Here is a 14,985-nt window from a genome sequence, read left to right on the forward strand (position 1 = left end):
CTTACAGGGGTTGCGGTTGCCTTTAATTCCACCACTACTGGTGCCTGTAGTTTTGCCAGCCCTAGTCCAGCAGTCTCGGCCCATGCTGCTGGTGCTATTTCTAACCACCAGTCCAGATCTGTTTTGGAGGTATGGATTTCTTCCTCAAATATTCTATACTCGTCTTCAGCTCTCATGGTTAAAATGGATGTTCCAATAGGTTGGACTTTTGGATTCCTAAAAATTACCTCAGGGCCTGTTTCCTCAAAAGTAATTTGTGCCCTTAATTTAGTTAATAGGTCTCGACCCATTAAAGGTGAAGGACAGTCTGGAATGACCAGGAAGGAGTGCTTTATTTCTCCTCTCCCCAGATCCATTGTACGACTAGTAGTCCAGGGTCTGTACTTGCTTCCATTTGCTCCCTGTACTAAAGTTAGTTTGTTTGCCAATGGCCCTAGTGGTTTCTTCAGGACTGAATATACTGCTCCTGAATCTAACTCAAAATCCACGGGAGTCCCCTCCACTTTAAACTTAGCCCTGAGCTCCGGGAGGGGATTGGAGCCCCGACCCCCCTCATTCGGAGTCTATTGCTAGGGTCTTTGTTGAGCGAGGTTTCGGGGGTTGGGAGCACTCCCGTGCCCAGTGCCCTATCTGTCCACATCGAACACACTGGTCCTTCTCGAGCTTGCGCGGCTTCCGTCGTGATCCTAAATCGCGACGCGGGCCTGAGCCCCATCCCGGGTTCTTACGTGGGCCCAGGTCCCTGTCTGCCCTTTCTGCACTGACTGCTACGGCCAGGGCTCTTGCTATTTGCTTAGTTCTCCTGTAATCTCTCCGATCTTCCTTCCGCTCTCTCTCTAATCTTTCTTTCTCTTCCTCTTCCTTCTTACGCTTTTCTCTCTCTTCTTCCCACTCTCTACGTTCCTTTTCTAACCTTTCTTCTCTCTCTTCTTTTGTTTCTCTTTTCTCATATATCTTTTCTGCCTCTTTTAACACATCCTGCAAATTTTTGCCTTGTATGTTTTCTAGCCGCTGTAACTTCCTTCTAATATCTGTTGCTGACTGTCCTACAAAAGCCATGATTACTGATGCCTGATGGACCTCAGAAGCAGGGTCAAATGGGGTATATCGCCTATATGCCTCCATTAGTCTTTCTAGGAAGACAGCTGGTGGCTCCTCTGGCCCTTGTATTATTTCTTTTACCTTGGCTAAATTTGTGGGTTTCCTAGCAGCTTCCCGGAGACCTCTCATGAGTGTCTGGCGATAAGTGGACAGATGTTCCCTACCTCCAGGAGCGTTGGGGTCCCAGTCAGGTCTGCGCAAAGGAAAGATGTCATCTATTTCATCAGGCCTGTCGGTGATTAAACCACCATTCCCAATCACATTTTTCCGTGCTGCGGCCAGGATTCTATTTTGTTCCTCAGTAGTAAAGAGGGTTTTTATCAGTTGTTGGCAATCATCCCAGGTTGGTTGATGAGTGTTCATTAGGGAGTCAAAAAGGTTGATTAATTTAGTAGGGTCCTCTGAAAAAGAAGGATGATTTAGCTTCCAATTGTACAAATCAGAGGAGGGAAAAGGCCAGTACTGTAAGGTAGGCATATTTCCACCATGCCCATCGGGCAAAGGAACGTTGGGGACCACTGGTCTTAGTGGCATTATAGATGCTGCAAGAGGGGCAGAGCTTTGTCCTCTTAGCTGGCTCCGGGTCCCTGCAGCTGGTCCTGTGCGTCCATCCCCTCCCTCTGAGTCAGGGGGGGAGGGTGGATAGTATGATTCCTGTCCGTCTGTTGTTAAAACAGAAGGCAGGCAAGGGGCCCGGTCATGCCCCTTGGTTAATAGTGGTGGTGGTGGCTGGGGAGGGGCAGTGGGAGCTGACAGTGTGGATGGTTCCCCTCTCCCAAATGCAGGCGCTGCGGTGAACCGCCGCGTCCCCTGGTCTGCACTTCCTGCATTCCCGCAGATCGAGGCAGGCGCTGGGGTGACCCACCACGCCCCCCCGTTTGCCCTTCCCTTCTCCGAACTTTCACAAGTTGAGGGAGACGCAGGTTGGGCAGACGCTCCCCGCTCTGCAGACCCGGGAAGCGGCCACGCCCCCTGACCTGCTCCCTGCTTCTCCGAACTTTCGCAAGTTGAGGGAGACGCAGGGGAGACAGGTGCCTCCCGTTGTGTGGATGCAGGCTGGGCGAATCTCCGTTCTGTGGGCCTGTAAGGGGGGGGCTCGAAAAGAAGAAGATCAGATGTATCTGGATAAATGTTGGGGAACTGTGGTGGGCATAGAGGTGAGCCGGGAGGGGCTGGCTTCGTTATCTCCTCCGGGGCGCCTCCTTCTTGGGTTCTTACGGGAAGAATGCTATGGTTAGTAGGTGGGGGTAAGGAAGAGCGCTCAGGGTCAGGCGGCAAGGCGACCAGGCTGTCGGGAGCTGTTGGAAACAGAAAGGGGCGCATCCATTCCGGGGGGCTTTCACACAAATCTTCCCAAACAAGAATATAGGACTCCTGTTCTGGGTGTCCCTCGGGTTTGGCGCGGTAGATAACGCTTTTTACTTTCCGTACCGATGGCAAATGAAAAGAGCCTTCCTTAGGCCACCCTACACCAAAGGAGGGCCATTCAGAAGAGCAAAATGCCTGCCATTTTCTCTTCTTTATAACCCAAGACTGTTTTTTTGCCCTTTTATTAACTTCTTTCCAGTGCTCTAGTGTAAGAGCAAGTGGTGTGGATTGTACCTGTCCCATTGCTGCCTGGTCTCACCAGCCTTATGCACAAACAGCTGTTACCAAGCCTCTCTTTCACACAGCAATATATCAAGCCCTCTTTCCACACCTAACAGTGTAACAACCAACAAGGAATAAAAAAAACACAATACAGAGTCCGATTTGGAACACGAAAACAAGGGTAGGGTGTTCCGTAGAGAGAAAACAACAAACTGGGATGAGTGTACCAGAATATGAGGCTGGATTAGTCCAGTTACAAGTAAGAGGACAGAAAGAACTAGTCACAGAAGACATAGAAAAAGAGAATGTCCGACCACTTGAGGGAGAAGTGTATTGCTTAAACCAATGTGTTCCTAACCGGAGCTCAGTTTGTCTTGCTGGAGGGCAAGTCTATCTGGAGAGACTTGACTGAGACCCTTTATTCTTCACCAGGATTTATCTATCGGACCACGTCTTTTATGGAGAAGACGGGGTATCTGGCTCCGGGGGACTTTTGCGGTCGGACTCAGTAGCGTTAGTTTAGATACAGTTAGTGAGAGATCTTAAACAGAAAGTTTTTCGGCTCAACAATCAAAGGACGAGCCCCAAGGGACTCACAATAGAGAAACACAATGACGATATCAGAATTGCCAGATATTCAACTCAAATCGCAAGCCAATATTCCAACAACAGTTTCAAATTCAATAATAGCGACAGAAAGCAAACCTACGACGCAGACAAACCTTTACACAGACAGACCTCCTTCCTGCAACCAGGGAACGTCTTCCCCGTTGCTTTAAATCACCTCCTAGGCACCCTGGTGCGCGCGGCCAGGGATGTGACTTTGCGTTGGAGTTCGTCAACTCCTTTGCCACTCGGTATACGCATCGAGTGGGAACCTCAGTCTGGGATTCCAAAGTCACACACTTCCACGACTAAGCCCCTTAGTCGATTACCAGGTCTGTTTGCAATAGCGCTTCCCACAGATAAACCCAGAGCAAAGCACACGGGGAACTAGAGAGTGAGCTAAGGGGAGGAGGAGGGAGAAGGGATCCCAGGGAACTCACCAAGCAGACCTTGTTCACTCGTCCGGCTCGGGTGGGGTGTGTAAGGGTCTCCTGGCTGGCTCGCCAAAAATGAAAAATCCGGACGACCCGACCCCCCAGTTGCCCAGCACAGAATAGTGAAAAAGGCACGTGCTCAGCAAATTGCAGGCAAGTTCCAAGTTTAATCTGATCGATCAGAGGTTCGAAACGTGCTCAGAGCAGAGCAGAGGTTGCGAACCCCAAAGTCTGAAATCAAGGGGTTTTTATACAGTTTTCAGGTGGGCTGTGTTATTTTTACAGAGGAAACAGGAATGGGCTTTGATATGGGGGAATCCGGAGGTTTTGGGGGTAGGTGTGAGTAGGGTCCAGACTTCAAGTCTCCAAGTGAGCGGGATCCAGACATTAAGTCTCCAAGATGTCTTCAGCACAATTAATGCAGGGTCTGTAAAACCATGGGGAGCCAGCAAATGGATCAGCACCTGTAACTCAGTAGATAAAAGACAAGCAGGTAGTTAACACAGAGGGGAGGTTGAGGGGGGAACATTGCATTGCATGAGAAAGAGACAGACAACTCCCATCAGGAATGTGTAGGGGAAAATATGTTTTTCACTTCTTTCAACTCAGGCCTTCTACATGTTCAACCCTGGTTCAAAATCTAAAACCATGTGGTTTTCTGATTGTCACTGGGGTGACCTAGGGAATCACTGGCACTGCAGGATTCAAACAGCACCACAACCCTAGGTCCTAGCATTGACTTGTCAATCAAAAGGACCTCTGCTTGGGAGGCCCCCAACATCATAATAACAAGAGCAGCAGCAGCAACAAATAAAAAGAAATTTCTATTTACTCAATCTTATAATTCTTTCCAAATACTAAAATTTCTAATTAATTGAATGATGACCCCTAAAATAAGTATATTTTTATAATGCCTACCAATTTAAATTAAGAAGATATGGGTATAAACCCTTTTTGTACCATTTCTTGGCTTTCTGTATTCAGGCAGTTTTCCCAGTGTCTCACTTTCATTATATGTGGGAAATGACCAATAATAGAGATAATAATCTACCTCACTGATTTATTTTGGAAATCAGAGATCATAGAGCAAAAAAAAAAAATCCTTTTAAATGCAGAATGCCCTGTGTTGTTATATATTTAGCCCATGTACACAAACCTACTAAAAACATAAAAAGTGGGGCCGGAGAGATAGCATGGAGGTAAGGCATTTGCCTCTCATGCAGAAGGTCATCGGTTTGAATCCCGGCATCCCATATGGTCCCCTGTGCTTGCTAAGAGCAACTTCTGAGCATGGAGCCAGGAGTAACTCCTGAGCAACTGCCGGGTGAGACCCAAAAACCAAAAAAAAAAAAACCAAAAAAAAAAAACATAAAAAGTCATTTTTTATAGACAAAAGGAAACTATTGGGCATTATGATACCAATAACCAAGTTTGACTTTGGGTGTTGCTGCCCAAACACAGGTGAGCACGCAGTTATTTCCAAACACTCTGATCTCTGTACTTTCTTCTCTAAAACTACTGATGTGTTTCCTCTTCCCACACAGATGAACATGATGAAACCACAATGAATCCGTGCTTCCGTGGAACTCATAACTGTGACATAAATGCTCAGTGCTATCCAGAGTCAGGTGTGCAGTACACCTGCCAGTGCAAACATGGGTACCATGGGACTGGATTGACATGTCTGGGTAAGATGCCTTTACTCTTTTTTTCTTTGCTAGACCCCTCCAGCACTACTTCAAGAGAACAAGACATTTGGTGCTCTCCCTAATCAATGAGCTCAGTTTTTATTCTAGGCGATGTTCTCAAAAAAACCTATTCAAAGGAGAAGGTAAAATTTGAGAGAATTATTTGGAGATAGGTCTTGGGAGCTGGGAATCTGAAAAGAAAATGTCTACTGCAATTGGGACTGGAAAACCAGTATACTCTACTATTTATAATATATATAGTATATTGGGCCCGGAGAGATAGCACAGTGGCGTTTGCCTTGCAAGCAGCCGATCCAGGACCAAAGGTGGTTGGTTCAAATCCTGGTGTCCCATATGGTCCCCCGTGCCTGCCAGGAGCTATTTCTGAGCAGACAGCCAGGAGTAACCCCTGAGCACCGCCGGGTGTGGCCCAAAAACCAAATATATATATATATATATATATATATATATATATATATATATATATATATATATATATATACATATATATATATATATATAATATAGTAGATAGGATCCTTGTCTTGCATGTAGCCAATCTAGGTTTGATCCTTGGAACTCCAGAGCACTGCCAAGAATGATCTCTGAACCAGGAGTAAGCCCTGGGCACCTGAGTATGGCTACCCTCAAACACACAAAGTCAACTTCAATTTCGGGATATTTCAAGTTCATAAAAATTGTCATTTTAAGCCTACTTCTGGCATGTGTGGGAGTCAGCTTTAGATTTTACTTTTTTTTAGATTTTGGACATTGTGCTTTCTTCTTTTACCTACTATTTCAAAAAGCCATAGTAGGGACTTGTTTACATTTTGAAAGAAACATCATGACTATTTTCCTTCCAAATGTGCTGTATTTTAACTTGTTTGAAGAATTCTTAAAATGTGTGTTCAGAATGTATCTTTTTGTGGCTTATTATGGAATGAATTGAAATAAATTTTCTTTATTATGATCTGTACATATCTGGTGCTTTAAAAGACCTACATTTCAATATTCAGTTACTCCAAAATTTATTAGTTCTGTTAGAAGCATTGTGCTGATGAGATAATCTTGAGATTTTGACCTTTGCTTGTAGAATTTGATTTAAGAAGCACTTTTCTGTTCCTGTTTCTTTTTAGATATTAATGAATGTTCATATGACTTACACATCTGTGGCCCCCACTCCATTTGCATCAACCTGATAGGAAGCTACCTTTGTGATTGTATCAAGGGTTATCGGCTTGGTGAAGACCTTCGCTCTTGCCATTGTGAGTGTCCAATTCCTTTCTCTTTACCAAAATAATTCTGAACCTTGTTCTCGGATTCTTTATTTCCACTTTCACCATACAGAAGCTCTGCTGTGTTGTTTTCTTTCAAGAGCATAGTTTACATGGAAACAACTCCAAGACCTTTCAGCTCTGTTTTTTGTTTTATGATCATTGTCTTCCATGGTGGATCTATTGACGTGGAGCAGTGGTCCTCAAACTATGGCCCACAGGCTACATAATGTATTTATTCCCGTTTTGTTTCTTCACAAATAAGATATATATAGTGTGCATAGGAATTTGTTCATAATTTTTGTTTTTACTATAATCCGGCCCTCCAACAGTCTGAGAGACAGTGAACTTGGTCTCCTGTTTAAGGGATGCCCATATATGGCTTAATAGTTTGGTTAATTCATGTAATTGAACAACAGACTTCATTTTTTTTTTTACTGTAAAGGTAAATTAGCCTAATTTATGGAAATCTCAGAATACCAGTCTGAGGCCTAATTTAAGGGTTTTTTATTTTGGGGAGGAGGTCATACCTGGCAGCACTCTGAGGCTACTCCTGGCTCTGTGCTCAGAAATTGCTCCTGGCAGGTTCGGGGAACCCTATGAAATGCCAGGATTCGAACCACCATCCATACTGGGTTGGCTGCATGCAAAGCAAACGCACTACCATTGTGCTATCTCTTTGGCCCATAATTTAATTTTTTTTAAAAATGTAGTTGAGGGCTGAGGCAACTGTTCAAGAGCCTTCAGTTTGATCTCTAGAACCACTCAGTGAGGTCCCTATAATTTAAAATAAAAGGATATAATTGATGTCCTTTGCTTTATATGCCAGACAAATGTCAAAGCACCCAATTCTTTCATTTTATATTCAAGATAAAACTTGGATACGCCCTACAATGTGTCCACCTCTGATTTTAGTGACATTTGTATGTTTATTTTATCCTCACAATATCCAGTGAGAAAAGAAATAAGAAGGAAAGAAATTTGGGCACAATAAAAAGATATACTGAAGTGTAATAAAATAAGATATTTATAAAATTCTTTGTGTAGGATATATCCTTATAAATGTGGTGGGGAAGGCAATGATCTTTTTAAGATTATATTTATTTTTTATTTTATTTATAATGTCTTTTGTTAAGCACCATGATTACAAACATATTGGAAGTTGTGTTTGAGTCATAAAAAATACACACCTCCCCTTCTCTAGTGCAATATTCCCACCACCAATGCCTTCCATCTCCCTCCTCCCCCATCCCCTGCCTGTATTGGAGACAGGTTTTCTACTTCTCTAACTCATTAACATTGTCATGAATACAATTAGCTCTAGGGAGAGGTCAAAAACTTTCCAAATGTGAGGCCAGAGTGATAGCACAGTGGTGGGGCATTTGCCTTGTTCTAGAACGACCTGTAAAGGACCCAGGTTTGATTCCTAGCATTTCATATGGTTCCCCAAGCCTGCCAGGGCTATTTCTAAGTGCAGAACCAGGAGTAACCCCTGAGTGCCGCTGATTATGGCCCAACACTTACACCCCCCCCAAAAAAAAAACCTTTCCAAATGAGCAGGAAATGAATTTCTAATTAAAAAAAATCTCTCCCACAGGATCCATAGTGGAGCTCCATCTGTAATATACCTCTCCTGTTTAGGATTCCCAAAATTATTCTTGGATTTAAAAATAGATCTGAAAGAAGCAAAATTCTCAACTCATCTCATTGAAAAGGCTATATCATTAGAGAAGGAAAAATTCTTTAATACAAATTTTATTTAAATTTTTGGGTTTTCAGCTATACCCAGTTATGCTCAGGGGTTACTTCTGGTTCTGAGCTCAAGAATTACTCCTGGCAGTATTTGGAGGACCCATATGGCATGCTGGGAATCTGAGTCAACTTCATACAATGCAAATGCCCAACCTACTGTACTATTACTCTAGCCCCAAGAAAAATGCTTTCTAATCCAGTGGGATAAGAAAGTAGAAATTATTCTAGATATGCGTACGCACGTGTGTGTGTGTGTGTGTGTGTGTGTGTGTGTGTGTGTGTGTGTATGTGTAACATTGTTATTGAATTAGAAATTGTAACCTGGAACCTTTTTGCTAACCTGTATTTGTGACAATAACCCTACCCAGCATTTCTTGGACTTATTAATGTTTGTAAAATACCTCTGTACAGACCACTCCTATTATTGTTTGAAGTAATTATATTTCACTGACCCAGAGAAAGGGGCTACATATTTTATGAGTCCCCACCTATGTTGAAGTTGTGGGAATTCAGCCTCCTTTGTGAGGAGCAGGGCTCCTCACATTGGCAGGCCTGAGCTCTCAGATATACTTGTCCTTTTGTATTTTTTAGTAATTGAACAAGTTACCAACCCCTGTGAGGATGGCAGCCATACCTGTGCTCCTGCAGATCAGGCTGAGTGCATCTTTGATGGTGAACGCTCATTTACTTGTGTCTGTCATCCAGGCTATACAGGCAATGGGCATCAGTGCACTGGTGAGTATCAGGGCCAGCGCAGTCACTCCAGAAGGTTGTGTTAAGTTCATATCCCACAGAGCAAGCACACTTCCTAGGAAGGTCACTCTCTCCCTTTTGTTTCCCACAACTTGGAAAGGCTAGATGAGGAAAGAAAGAGTGTCTCTAAGTCAGAAAGGATGCCTAGGGTGACATCCCCAGACTGGAAAAGGAGGAGCTGGGCTCATACTTTGACCGGCCTGAGTTCTCAATTATACTTGTTCTATTGTCTCTTTTAGCAATTGAACATGCTACCAACCCCTGTGAGGATGGCAGTCATAACTGTGCTCCTGCAGATCAGGCTGACTGCGTCTATGATGGCAAACGCTCATTTACCTGTGTCTGCCATCCAGGCTACACAGGCAATGGACACCAGTGTACTGGTGAGTACCAGGGCGGTACAGCCATTCCAGAAGGTTGCCTGGGGTGCACATCCCCACAGAGCAAGCCCCTTTCCCAGGAAGGTCACTCTCTCTCCTTTGTTCCCCACAAGGCCAAATGAGGAAAGAAAGGATGCCCAGAGTGACATTCCCAGACTGGATTTTGAGCATTTTTTTTTATGTCCTAGGTAGAAGTGCACCTGCAGTAGTGAGAGTGGAGGTGAGACAGGGACTCATTCAGCCTTTGTTCTTGGAGCTCCTATAGGCTGGAGGAATTCAGGAAGATCCTATGTTCTGTTGGGAAATTTCCATCTTTTCATCTCTTTAGTTAAAGGCTTCCAGTCTTACCTAACTGTTACAAGTCAGCCCTTGACGGGGCTGACTGATGGAGGGATGGAGGATGAGGTCTTTCTCCTCCAGCTCGGAGCACGCATCTGCCACCCTGTTCGGCCGGTGGTTCTGAGGTGAATGCGGCGGGTATAAAGCTAACAGGTAGTCGGGCTTCAGAAGATATCAGCTTTATTCAGTGGACAAGGCTGAAGCCAAAAGCCCCAGAATCAGTCCTCCCAAAAAAAGCCTTTGCCTTCCACAGACCATTGCTTTTGTACCATCAGAATCAGGTACCACCCTAGAGTAGGGCACAATCACCGATCAGGGTAGGATCAGTAAAATAATAATCCCATGGAATGTTTACATACACAATACCTAACTTTTAGTTGTTGCTCTTTATTCCCCTGGTTGAAGTAATATTTTAAACAATCACTAAACATACTTACAATTCTTTTTTTTTTCTTTTTTCTTTTGGCCACATTCAGTAGTGATCAGACTTATTCCAGCAGTATGTTCAGAGTTTATTCCAAGAGATGCTCAAGGGACCATAATGTTGTGCCAGGGATCCAGCCAAACTTACTCAGCTCTTTATAAAATGTTTCTTTTCTCTCTGAGAAATCAAAAATAACATCATTCAAATCTGGAGAGATAGTACAGTGGTTAAGGCATTTCCCTTACATGTTGCTGACCCCAGGTTTTATCCCCAATATCCGATATAATCTTCTAAGTGCTACCAGGATTGATTTCTAAGCACAAAGCTGTGAGTAACCTTTGTGTTTCTTTGTCATGTTCAGAGCTGGAATTAGTAGAGTTTTATTTATTTGGTTTTTGGGTCACAACTGGCAGTGCTCAGGGTTTACGCCTGGCTCTGCGCTCAGAAATTGCTCCTGGCAGGCACGGGGGACCACATGGGATGCTGGGATTCGAACCACAGTCCATCCTGGATCATCTGCGTGCAAGGCAAACACACTACCGTTGTGCTATCTCTCCAGCCCTAGTAGTGTTTTTAAACTGAGATTAAATGCATCAATATAATTCACTAAAGGTTTCCTAAATCCTCATAATGTTTGTTAGTTAAAACTCAACTTCATACACACACACACACACACACACACACACACACACACACACACACACACACACACACACACACACACACACATGAAGTTGCAATTTTGTCTTTCCTTCTCTCATTTCATTTTGGCTTCACTTTCAGCAGAACAACTGAAACCAGGCCAGCAGGCTCACATCTTAAGTTACTGGCAGAACAAATGACAGGATGGGCAGCACAGCTAACCACTTCTCCCAGGCATGCCATCAATTTATTGGTTGGTTGCTTCTCTGTTGCTTGGGAGCTGCTCCTGACTGTTTAGAGTTAGTCCTAGTGGTTTTTCAGGGGACCATGTGGTAATGGGAGTTGAACCTGGACCTCCAGAATGCAAAGCGTTCATTCAGTTCATTGAGCCATCTTTCTAGCATCAATTTGACATTTCCTGAATCTGGCTTTTGAATGTTTCAACGTCAGCTGTACAACAATGCTGCTAGAGTTTTCTTGAAAGCAGAATTTATGTCTCATAGCTCTAAGGTTCAGCTGAGCTTTATTATTGTTTCTTATTTTCTTCCTAAAAAATACCCCCAGCTGTCAACTGAGTTCAACGATTTGTGAAATTAAAATGGAAGAGTTTTGTGTTTCAGAGACTGTCCCACTTGACCGGCCAAGGAGCCCCATCTGTAGTAATGTGCTTCACAGATGGAGAGAATGGGGAGTTGGGACTGAGAACATGAGCTTCTCATGTTTCTGTACAGCCCTACAGTGGAAATACTGCTTTTCTACCCTGTGGGACTTATGATTCAGTTTGATTTAATAACCTGTTAGCTCTAAGAAATGAGAAAATAGAAAGAAAAAATACAATTTTATATTTAAACATATGAATGTCTGTCAGTAGAAATACTGGGGTTTTCTTGAAAGAGGTGATTTTGGCCACACCTGATAGTGCTCAAGGACTATGGTGGGGGTTGGGGGGGGTCCCTAGGGTGCTGAGAGGGTGTTGCTGAGACTCAATCCCAGGCTGCCTACAAGCAAAATATACCCGCCACCCGTTGAGCTATTTCCCTCACCCCATTAACAGTGTCTTGAAAATATTTAATTCCTTGTTTGTTTGTTTGTTTGTTAAAAGCAACGAATTTGACATAAGAGCAGCCTAGATGTGATGAATGCTTAGCATCAGAATGCTATTAGAGGTTAGATACACGCTCTAGTCCCTTTGAAAATTATTTTATCTTCCTTCTTGCAACTCCATTTGCCTTGAAAGGCTTATCAGTTTCTGGAATTCTCTTATAACCCTGAAATAGGCTACATTTTCATATTGAGAACTTAAAGTACTATCATTTTGTTGTTGTTATCATCTTGCTGATTTCTGCCATTTTTCTTTTTTGTTTGTTTGTTTTTTTTGTTTTTTGTTTTTTGGTGGGGGGATCCCACACCTGTTGGTGCTCAGGACTTTCTCTTGACTCTGTGCTCAAGGATCAATCCTGATGGGCTTGGAGGACATATTGGGGTCTGAGAACCATACCCAGGTCGGCCACATGCAAAGAATGCAAACCTCCCCACTGTCTTATCTCTGCAACCCTGAAAATAAGTATTTTTTTGTTGTTGTTGTTGTTTGTTTTTTGGGCCACACTGGATATGCTCAGGAGAAACTCTTGGCTCTGTGCTCATAAATCGCTCCTGGCAGGCTTAGGGGACAGGTCCGTCTGGGGTCAGCAGCATGCAAGGCAAATGCCATACTGCTGTGCTATCACTTCAGCCCCGAAATGAGTATTCTTTTGTTTGTTTGTTTGTTTGTTTTGGGGCCACACCCATTTGATGCTCAGGAGTTACTCCTGGCTAAGCACTCAGAAATTGCCCCTGGCTTATGGGGCCCATATGGGACGCCGGGGGATCGAACCGCAGTCCTTCCTTGGCTAGCGCTTGCAAGGCAGACACCTTACCTCTAGCGCCACCTTGCCGGCCCCAAAATGAGTATTCTTAAAGCATCTTTTGAAACTCTTTGAGGCTAGTAGTCAAAAGGTATAGGAGTTTTTCTCCAGCACAGGTTGTGGGCCAGCAAGAGCCCAGGGGACCTGGCAAATATAGTATCCAGGATTGATCCTAGCATTACATGGCATCCCAAGCACCACAGGATTTTGTTTGTGAACCCAGCACCTCTGGGGGGGACCCCCTGAAAACAAAACAAAAGAAAAAGGCCAAATAGCTTACCTGGAAAAAACACACTTGACTTTAGCTCTTAAATTGGTCTGAATTAATACAAGATTTGCTTTTATCCAAGTGGTGTTCAGTCTTTTCCAGCTTTTCCCTTTCTGAAGTAATTCAATAGGGCTGGAGCTGGATAACTGGCAGGCTTGTTTGTTTTTTCCAGGTACAAACACAGAGTCTTAAATTAGGACATTTCTGGGGAGAAGCAAGTGTGAGCTGAGGCATGGAGGTACAGCTGGCTGTCATTATTTAGAAGAGACCTAAAGGGAGGCTTTTATATTACTCTCACTCAGATAGTCTATTCCAGGAATGTAAGATATGGAAAAGTGGATGGGGCCACAAATGGAGTGGAGAATAGACTTGAAAGCAAATCAGGTTGTGATAGATGAAGCCTCGACAGTGGGTGCTTGATCAAATGGGTGGAGATTAAATAAATGTGCACCAATGCCTTAATTGAGGTTTGTAGAGGTTCGGTGGGATAGTAATGTTAATGGAAACCAGGAAATGCCACTGGGTAGTTAGTCCAAAAGGCAGGAGAGGTCAGGAGAATGGAAAGTTAGGGTCCAGTGATTGGGTTTGCAAGAAAGGAATTTGAGCTGATTTTGGGTGTGGGTTCAGAATTAGTGTGGGGAGGAGAGCTGAAACACCAAAGGAGGAACACAGAACCAGGGTTTTAAGCACATTATTCAGACAGGTTCTTTCCAAGCTTAATAGATGATTGAATGGAAATTCAAGCTGAGTTGGAGTCATCTTTGATTCTCTACTAGAGTCTAGGGAGTAGCAGGCTCACTTCACTGTGCCCTGTAGGCATTTTTATCATATTCAGCCCCTAAATTCCTCCATAGAAATGGCAGCACCTCTTCCCTGTGGAAGCAGGAAAACTTCTCCCTTATTCTGGGGTTGAAATTATTCACACTTTTTCTTCTGACTCCTAGCATCTTGTGAGTTCCCCTTCACACATAACTCCAGTTTCTGGATACCCTTGGTGTCTTCCCCTTGAGGAGGGGCTCCAGCTGGCCTGCAACTCAGGAGTGCCTGACTGGATAGTTCTGGCATGGGTGCAGCACCTCAGGAAGCTTAACTTCCACTTCTCTAGGATAGATTTATTTTTTTCATACTTTGAATCTCTCAGTTCTATTTGCTCATTCAGAGTATAGCAGCCCATCTCCCCATAGCTGTAGTATCTGTGTGGAAGATACTGCTATCATGTCTGATCATAATTCAGATCAGAAGGCCACATACTGTCAGACTTAAATTATGTGACAGTTGGGAGGGAGTCCTCCTCTTTCTTAGTTCAAAAATAATCACAAGAAACTGATCTAAAAGTCTAGAAATAGGCCCTGAGACTCAGGAATTTCTGCTTCCTGTCATTGCCTGGGTTCCTGTTCTCACTAGAAGTACACTCTTACTATTATGAACAGCTTTGATTTTTGACTAGATGTTCATTTTTACTGCATGGGCTTTATAGAACAGTTTTATGAACTCACAGAGGATTGGAAGTTCCCATCACTAGCTGTGGTCTCCTGAGATTTTGAGTTGTCCTCTTGAAAAGATGGAGTCAGCCTTTAGGATAGTGGAATAGGGTAGCATTTTCCACTGAGATCAGAGATTAAGTTTTATTTATGACTATGTGTATGTGATGGATGGATGGTTAGACAGATAGATAGATAGATAGATAGATAGATAGATAGATAGATAGATAGATAGATAGACAGATAGACTGGCAGATAGATTGATTGATAGATAGATGATAGTTAGTCAAAAGGCAGGAGAGGTCAGGTGAAGGGAAAGTTAGGGTCCAGTAGTTTGGTTGGCTAGGAA

The 14,985-nt window shown here is 43.6% G+C and overlaps 1 protein-coding gene across 1 annotated transcript in view; it reads left to right on the forward strand.

Moving 5' to 3' along the window:
* The window catches only part of NID2 (nidogen 2), a 73,040-nt gene that overhangs the window by 40,044 nt on the left and 18,011 nt on the right, over positions 1 to 14,985 (forward strand). The window contains 3 exon segments of the mRNA XM_049767665.1: positions 5,276 to 5,419; positions 6,556 to 6,684; positions 9,037 to 9,180. Of these exon segments, the coding sequence (XP_049623622.1) occupies positions 5,276 to 5,419; positions 6,556 to 6,684; positions 9,037 to 9,180 (417 nt within the window).

This window comes from Suncus etruscus, chromosome 2 (genome assembly GCF_024139225.1).
Source record: "Suncus etruscus isolate mSunEtr1 chromosome 2, mSunEtr1.pri.cur, whole genome shotgun sequence".
Classification (NCBI taxonomy): Eukaryota; Metazoa; Chordata; class Mammalia; order Eulipotyphla; family Soricidae; genus Suncus; species Suncus etruscus.